This window comes from Egretta garzetta, unplaced genomic scaffold (genome assembly GCF_000687185.1).
Source record: "Egretta garzetta isolate BGI_Z169 unplaced genomic scaffold, ASM68718v1 scaffold411, whole genome shotgun sequence".
In the NCBI taxonomy this organism is placed as follows: domain Eukaryota; kingdom Metazoa; phylum Chordata; class Aves; order Pelecaniformes; family Ardeidae; genus Egretta; species Egretta garzetta.
In genome coordinates, this window is record NW_009258541.1 from 422,355 (window position 1) to 430,777 (window position 8,423).

The following is an 8,423-nucleotide window of genomic DNA, read 5'->3' on the forward strand; positions in this document are numbered from 1 at the left end:
CACAAGCACATCATCGCCTTGTACACCAAGGACGAGTACTTCGCCATGCTGGCGGAGAACGAGGCCGAGCAGGAGGCCTGGTACCAGGCGATCAGCGAGCTCATGAGCCAGAGCAAGAGGGGCTTCCTGGAGCAGGAGGACCACGCTGATCAGCAGGTGGACGAGGACGATGAGCACTACGGGGCCGCCCTGAGGCCTGGCACCGTCTTCAAGGAGGTGTGGCAGGGGAACGTTAAACCCAAAGGGTTGGGACAAACGAAAAATCTTACCGGGGTGTATAGGTTGTGCCTCTCCAGCAAGGCCATCCACCTTGTCAAGCTCAACTCGGAGGTGCCCTCCGTCCACTTGCAGCTCATGAATATTCGCCGCTGCGGACACTCGGAGAATTTCTTCTTCATTGAAGTGGGCAGGTCTGCCTCCATTGGGCCTGGAGAACTCTGGATGCAAGTGGACGATTCGGTGGTTGCCCAGAATATGCACGAGACTTTTCTGGAGACCATGAAAGCTCTAAAGGCCTTTGCAGAGTTCCGGCCCCGAAGCAAGAGCCAGTCTTCAGGTGGTGGTAGCGGTACTAATCCCATCTCCTTCATCACCACTAGGAGGCACTTGGGCAACCTGCCCCCCAGCCAGACGGGCTTGCAGAGAAGATGTAGAACTGAGAGCGTTGCCGGAGGGACTCCTCCTACCACCAAAAGCAGCAACTCCTATCGCTTCAGAACATCCAGCGAAGGAGAAGGAACCATGACTAGACCTTTTAGGTCAGTGACTGGGAGTCTGATCCACCTGAATACTGCGAGGATGAATTTGGGCCGGCAAGAAGGGAGTGGAAGGTACGTGAGAGCCGCTTTCAGCTCATCTTATCACACCAGGTCTGCTTCGCTGCCCGTTTCTCATTTTCCCTCCACTACAAGTCCCATCAGCGTTTCTTCCAGTAGTGGCCATGGCTCTGCTTCGGACATGTTGACCAGGCCTTCTAGCTCATCTGTTTGCGGTTCCCCAAGCGATGGGGGATTTATCTCTTCTGATGAATATGGCTCCAGCCCTGGAGACTTCAGGTACTTCCGTGTCAGGAGTAACACACCGGATTCCCTGGGAAACACACCCCCTATTAGAGAGGAGAACTGTCTGAGCGAGTACATGTCCATGAGTAAGCAACAGGCGGATGATAGCTCAAGAGATGATTATATGGAGGCTGAAAAGTGTTTCAGGAAAAGAACTTACTCTCTAACAAAACCGACTTCTGTCGCAGTGCAGCAGAAGACGACACAAACTACAGCTTTGTTAGATGAGGATTCTGCAGGAAATCACGGACGATTGCTTTACCCTGAAACACCAAAATTGAAAGATAACCACGAATCGGAGTACAATGACGCTAACCTTGATTCCTTATGTAACCAAAGTAGGAGTAAAGCCAGGGATGATGGGTACATGCCAATGATGCCAGGAGTGGCATCTTCTCTATCCAGCAACAGCGATTATTTGCCAATGACTCCTAAAAGTATGTCTGTTCCAAAACAGATTAACAACTCATGGTCACCGTCTCAGGTTGACTCCAGAGGATATATGATGATGTTTCCAAAGGCTAGCTCTTCGCCTGTACGAAGTCCTTTAACTGGATTTATTTCTAAAGGAAGTAATGAGAAGATCATAAACAATGAATATATGGATATGTCACCTGGTAATTCAGCTCCAAAGCACCCCGGTGATTCGAATTATATTCACACCGCTTCTGTTCCCAAAGGTTTCAGTTCGTATTTTTCTTTGCCCCGAAGCTTTAAGGCGTTATCAGGACAAAACGGTGACCACAGTGAATATGTTCCAATGTCTTCACCTGGAAAACTCTTGTATGGTGGACCAGAAAATGTAAAAGGGGTCAACACTGAGGCTCTGGCTAATGGCATCTCTAAATCGCCAGTGGTGAAAGGCTCAGATGAAGGACTTGTGCAGAGCAGGGCTACTAGGCCTACGAGACTCCCCCTAGGCACAAGAGGGAGTAATACTATCCCCAGAATGTACGATCGTACGGTTCCACCTGAGCCAGCGAGTCCCGGTGAATACATAAATATTGATTTTAATGAAAAGGCGAGTAATACACCGTATTCCTTATCTGCAGAAGGATCGCCATCGTCTCTAGGCTCCAGTAGTGACCACAGACAGTCCCCGCTCTCTGATTATATGAGTGTTGACTTGGATGTACAGTCACCGAAAGTAGCGAAGGAACTGTCCAACTCCCTAACAGATATTTCAATTTATGCAAGTTCCAGTATTCCTAGAAACCAACCAAATCCTGACTACGCTAGGCTTTCATTTGGTACTGCTTGCGTTAGCACCGCAAGTAACAGGACTGATGACTACACGGAGATGACATTCAACATGGCAGCAACGCCACCTCGGCCATTTGCCGCCGAATCCGACGACGGTGTAAAGATCGATAGCCCTTCTTCCATAGTTAATAGGCTGTGCATTGTTGATCGATATGCTGGTAGCAGTAGCTTCTCTGTTCCGAGCTCTGAACCTCCTATGGGACCGAAAGTGATCCGAGCCGATCCTCAAGGCAGGAGGAGGCACAGTTCTGAAACGTTCTCTTCTGCTGGGACTGTGACCACCTCCTCCTCTTTCTTTACCGATAGTAGCAAAAGACACAGCTCTGCCTCATTTGACAATGTTTGGTTAAAACCAGATGAAAACATTTCTGACGGTCAGGAAAGCAAAATGTCCAGGGATACCTCAACTGGATTTCAGAATGGCTTAAACTACATCGCTCTGAATTTACGCGATGATCCTATAAGCTGTGAGGCAAGTACAACAGCGCCAACTTGCCACCTCCAAAATGGTACTTCAGGTTTGGACAGTGGAGCTTACGTGAGCATAGATTTCGGCAGATCCGATGGTCTGAAGTGTAACGCTGCGAGAAAAGGTTTGTAACTTTAAAAGCACTTTCCTTCCATGCTTGCTTAACTGTAGGAATTAGGTTCTCTACTTAAGACTAAAATGCGGTTTTCAGAGCGGGGTAAATGTTTTTTATAATCTTCTGTATTATTCTAGTATAACCAGTCTCGTCGTAGCGCAGCATCCTAACCGCAGAGGCGAAAGGGGACGTGGTCCTTGGCCTAAAGGATTTATGTGAGCCTTCTAGGCGGTTAGAGGTGTTACCAAACTGTCATCTGCCTCGGTTTTGTAAAAGAATTTCGCTAGTATAAACGTTAGTTGTATTACGTATTGTGAATTCTTGTCCTGAGGTTGTGGTAGCTCTTTTTTTCCTTGACTTTTGTTTCACTCTTACTCCCTTCTTATCACTAGATGACTCTTCACTTTTTTTTTTTTTTTGTGAACTTGATATTTTGTAATCTGTGTCATGGATGGGGAAAGCTGAAAATTGCTACAATTGGGTTTAGCCATAAACATTTGGGGCTTAGATCTGTTTCTTTCAGTAAATGTAGGTGAAGTGCGTGGTTTAGGGTTTTTCATGTGCAAGTCTGCCTGCATTTATTTAGTTGAATCTTATGTAAACAAGACTCAGGTTTTTTTTCCCCGTGAAGGTTTGGCGTGCTCCTTTTGAGCTCTGGCCTCCAAAATATCCTTGTGTCCTCTGGAGAAGCCATCTCCGGGGGGCTGACCAGGGCGGTGGGGGGCTCCTGCAGCCCATGCCCTCCACCTTCACCACCTCGGAGCCTCCGAGGGCTTAGCTGAGCCGTAACCCTTCCCCTGCTGTACAGAGGGATCTGCCTTTGCATAGCAGGTGAGGAATGCCTGGGACGGAGGAAGAGGAGGCTGAGCGGTGTCTTCCAGGTCTGAACCTTGGGAGAGAAGGCTGCTAGCTTTCAGGTGGTCTGACCAAGCTTAAGGTAATGCAGTTTGAGGTGTGCATAAAAAATAAGGGTGCTGGGGGTGGGGAGGGAGGATATGGGAAAGAGGAGGGACGCTCCTATTCAATATGTTAAGCTCTTTGCTCTCATGGTGGGAGGAAAAAACCAGTAATGAGCTGTTAGTGGTATTATGCATGTCCACTGGCTGAACAGCAGTGTTTGTGCAAGCGCTGCATTGCACTGTAACTTTGGAACCATAATCCCTGTTTTGGTGTTAGTGACCCACTGAACTCCTTACAGTAATTCACCTACCCAGATAAGAGCACTGTATGTGTTGGAAATGATGTTCTCCTCTCATTGCAAATGTATGCGTAGTCAATAATTGATGAGTACTAAGAGGAAATATTTAATCACTGTTGGACATTGATATTTGTCTACTTCTCTGTCAACAGAGAAAGCAGGAAAGGGGGAGGCTACTGCTGGCTTTTGTATTTTTAATTACAATCTTGTTGGTTTCTTTTTTTTTTTTTTCTAATTTCACTTTAAAACTAAGTGTCTAAAGGCAGAAGGTATTGCAGGAGCTTAAAATTGTGTAGCCTTTAATAGTGGAAGGTAAAAGCCTGACTCAGCTCGCATGCCATTCGAAGTCTGGCAGCGCTGCTTGGGGCTGCTCAGAAATCTGTGGTTTGCCTCAGTGGTTTTTTTCCTCTGCTTTGTTTTGTTGGTTGGAATCAAATTTAGAAGACGTTGAAAGCTGCCGGTCCAAGAAGTGCTTTTTTCCAAAGTTAGTCTTTCAGCACTTCAAAGATTTGTCTGCTGAGTCAAAGGCACACGGATTGCCGTAGCTGATTTGTGTTTGGTTGGGTTTTGTTGTTTTGTTTTTTTTTTTTTATTTTGAAAAAAGCACCCCTGAAGACAGCAAAATTCCTACTTGATCTTATTCCCCTCATGTAACTAAAATCTGTGTTATAAAGTAAAACTTCTTACAAAACGGAGAAAAAAGCCCAGAGATTATTTCCTTTCAGCTGTACTGTAAATATTACATTAAAAATATTTTTCAAGAGAGGATGTGTTTAGAAATTGGATTTATGTTAAACATTTTGCTTACTACCACTAGAGCAAAATACCTACAGCCCCGTGCTTGGGGTTTTTCCCTTGTCTATCACAAGTTGCGGAGGAGCAAGAACAGCTGCTGGGTTTTGCTGTGAATTGAAGTTTTTCTGGAAATGAAACATGCATTAAAATGAAGTGAAAGAAACTCTGTGCATAAAAACATGGGCATTGGCAGGAAGTTAAGCATGAGAATAGCAAGAGCTTAGGTTGGTGGTTTCTTTCTAGTCCTAAAAAAGAAAAGCAAAATTATAAAATGCTGCTCCAAAGCAAGGCCTAATGGTTTTCCATAAAGACAGCATAAAATATTTCGGGTCTATAGTAGGAGGGCAGGTGGTGTGTGGACATCGTTCACTTGTAGGTGGCTGATGGTGAACACGTTTTGGAATAGTCCAGGCTAAAAGTAGCTTGCCAAGCTTGCGTGCAGTGTTGTAAATTGGTGGTGTGCATCTGTTTAGTACTTAGTAATGACTTAAAAGTCTTGATTATAAAGATAGCAGTTTTCATTCACATACTAAATCGCGTCTTTGAGGTATAGCAAGCATCACTTTAGAAGTTTGGATTCTTTAAACAGCTTATTAGTTTCTACTGCAATAAAGCTTTTATTTTAATATTTAAAAAGTTTTTCTGTAATCCAGAAAAACATTTTCACATTCCATTTTGAAGAGAGAAGATAAAGCTTCACTCTTAAACCTCTTATATCCTGAAGAGGTGTAGTGTGCCTGTGTGTAACTGATATTTTTAATACTTTTGGAGACTTCTAGCAGAACTTGGTGCTGTCTTTTCTTTCCTTCTGCATCCCGCTCTTTCGGTCTCTTTGCCTGAAAATGCCTTGTGATTAAATCCATTCTTAAATTACGTGTTTACCCTTTACTTCCTAGGGAGGAGCTACCCCATAGTTATTAAATCCTATCAGGTAGAGAACTTTCTCTCTTCTCCCTAAGCTGCAGTTTTACTGGAAGGAAAACACTTCCCAACTTTGGCTTGTTTGCTTTTTTGTTTTGTTTTTCTTTGCTGAAATGGAATATTGTGTTCTGTGACTCAGCTGCGTTCTCCTAACTGCTGAGGGTGGCAGAGTGATTTCCAATGCATCGCTGCCCCCTCATTGTAATTCCCAAACTACTTCTGGTTCAGGTTCAGTGATGTGAATCAAACTTCCCCCCCCTTCTCCATTTATTATATGGATGGAGGAGGGGGAGGGCGCTAACCTGAAATGGTAAATAGGCCTGACTTGTTATTAAACTTTTATTTTAGGTTTAGGCAAAGCTGAGCTCAGGTTTTATGTTGGTGATGATGATAAAAAGGATATAAGGTTCTGATTTTTAATGCTGGAAGCTTAAGGAGGTCATTAGCAAAACAGTTTCATCACTGAATTGTTACACAATATTGAAGCAAGCGGTTTGCAGTTTTGATTACACGAATTTGAGTCATGAAATTTTGTGCTAGGAGTACAGAACGCTAAAGCGACTTCAAACAGGGCTTAGCTAATGTATACCTCGTTATTGGACCTTGTAGAAACTGAGGAGGATAATGAGAACAGGGCGGTAATAAACTGTATAATACAAGTTTCTTCAGACTTAATTAGAAATCTTAAACCTGCAAAGATACCCTGGACTCTAAAAGCAAAATAGACTGTTCAGAGTAAATGCAAGGTTCAGCTTAATATCAACCCACCTATTTTACACCCACTCTTTAATCTTATCTCTACCTGCTATTCTAACGCGATGCTGTTATTTCAGAAGTTCTCTAAAGTGCAGGATTATAGTTGAAATGTTCCTCACCTTTTTAATCTCCTCGTGTGCTAGACTGGGTGAGTGTGTTGTATATGCTTTGGGGAGCTGAGAGGGAGGAAAACAAGTAGAGCTGTAAAGCAAAACTTGTGTTCCAAATTGTCCAGCTCCTTTATGGTAACTTGCATACTTCAGATGCAAAGCCTTGAAGGATATAATGAACAATATACACTTTGAGACATTCAGAAGCTGGAAGTTTCAGCTATTACTAATATAGTAAATTACAGTTCATGGGATACCGGGCAAATAACTGCCCCTTTTGGGTTTCAGACTAGTGGTTTTTAAAAGTTTGCTTCAAACTGAGGCTCTTTTGTATTGGCAGAATTCTTAAGGCATGGGCCCATTTAAAAATAACTTGAAGAACCCTACTGAAGCACATCCGAACACTGCTGCGTATCCTACATCTTCGAAGTAAGGCTGGGATAATAATTCTTAAAAAGCCCCCAAAACAACCAAACCCCAACCATTTTAATCTTGCTTTAACAGATGCCACTTCAGCAGTCTTGAGTGACTTACAGCGAGGCTCAAAAATACCCGGAGTAACTTTCTCAAGTAGTACACGAGCTGCTGAAGGCAGAACAGATTTTTGCCGTGCAGCGTGGGAGTGAGCTAATTCTGACATATTTGACCAAGAATCAGTTGGGTTTTACTTGTGCTTGGGTGAGAAAAGCTGAGACAAGAACGTTCCCCAGCCATTGAGAGAGAACGTTTACTTGCAGTCAGTGTTGAAATACTTTTGGAAATATCAGTTTTCCAGACTTTAAATCCACAGTTGCAGCTGGTGGTCATACGTATCTTTTTTGGAAGTCTAAAACTTTCTGCTTGTAGCTGTCCTGTAGGTTAAAGCACTGCTGCAGGATGTGGGGACTCTGGAGGTAATGCGGTACTGATTCAAACTGCCTCTTTTTTTTTTTTTTTTTTTTTTTCTTTTTTAGTCTTTTTCTGAAATGTTAAATGCATTATTACCTAAAACTTCCCATTTTTCCCTCCTCCCCTGATGTCTGAGGGCCCGTTGTCCCCCCGTTGCATGGGGTGGCAGGTGGGAGCAGCCAAGGTGTGCGGCGCGGCCGCAGCCCTTCCAGCGGCCGCATCCCAGCCCAGGATTACTGGGGTGGTTTGTCACTCGGTATTTCTTAAGGGATTTTTGTATGTCCAGTGGCATGTTAGCAGTAGGTGGAGTTTGGGGTTGGTGTTTTTTTTTCCCCTCAATGTATGCTCTTTTTTTTAAATGAAAGGATCTTTAATAAGTTTTCTTCATATTGATTGCTGGGGGGAGAGTTTATACCTTGAGGTTTTGGATGGTACTAAAAAGAGCTTATAGTACCGTGCTGTACCTCGGTGTGTGTTTGCGTGCCGTTTGTGGATCTGCGGTGCTCCCAGAAACATGCTGAATGGTGTCCAGTATGTTGATTGCGCAAACAAGCTTGTTTTTCTGATCTGAAGCAGGAAACAAACTCTACAATTTTAAGTACTGTTGTGATCAAATGTGGCATTCTTCAGCCGAGAGGAAAATGAAGTGATAAAACTGAAAGGCAGGTGAGAGAGAGTCAGGCTTTCTGGAGCTTGGGGATGTATTATTACTGCTGTTTTGTCCTAAAAACGTAGCAGTATCTTATGACTCATCCGTAAATGGTATGTAATGACTTGGCTGGAGAGCTGTCTATGGCCCACCCTGCACATTTGCTGTTTGCCTTTTTTTTTTTTTTTTTTTTTTTTT

At 43.8% G+C, this 8,423-nt stretch overlaps 1 protein-coding gene across 3 annotated transcripts in view; it reads left to right on the plus strand.

Annotated features, from left to right (window-relative positions):
• Window positions 1–6: 6 nt before the first annotated feature.
• The window catches only part of IRS4 (insulin receptor substrate 4), a 22,944-nt gene continuing 14,527 nt past the window's right edge, over window positions 7–8,423 (plus strand). For 2 of the 3 annotated variants that reach the window (XR_004843021.1, XR_004843019.1), the window contains exons 1-2: window positions 7–2,917; window positions 3,540–3,845. Coding sequence is in view for 1 of the 3 variants with exons in the window: in XM_009646675.2 (XP_009644970.1) it covers window positions 46–2,917 (2,872 nt within the window). In the remaining 2 variants the exon portion in view is untranslated. The remainder of the gene's footprint in view (window positions 2,918–3,539; window positions 3,846–8,423) is intronic. The other variant, XM_009646675.2, reaches the window with a different exon arrangement.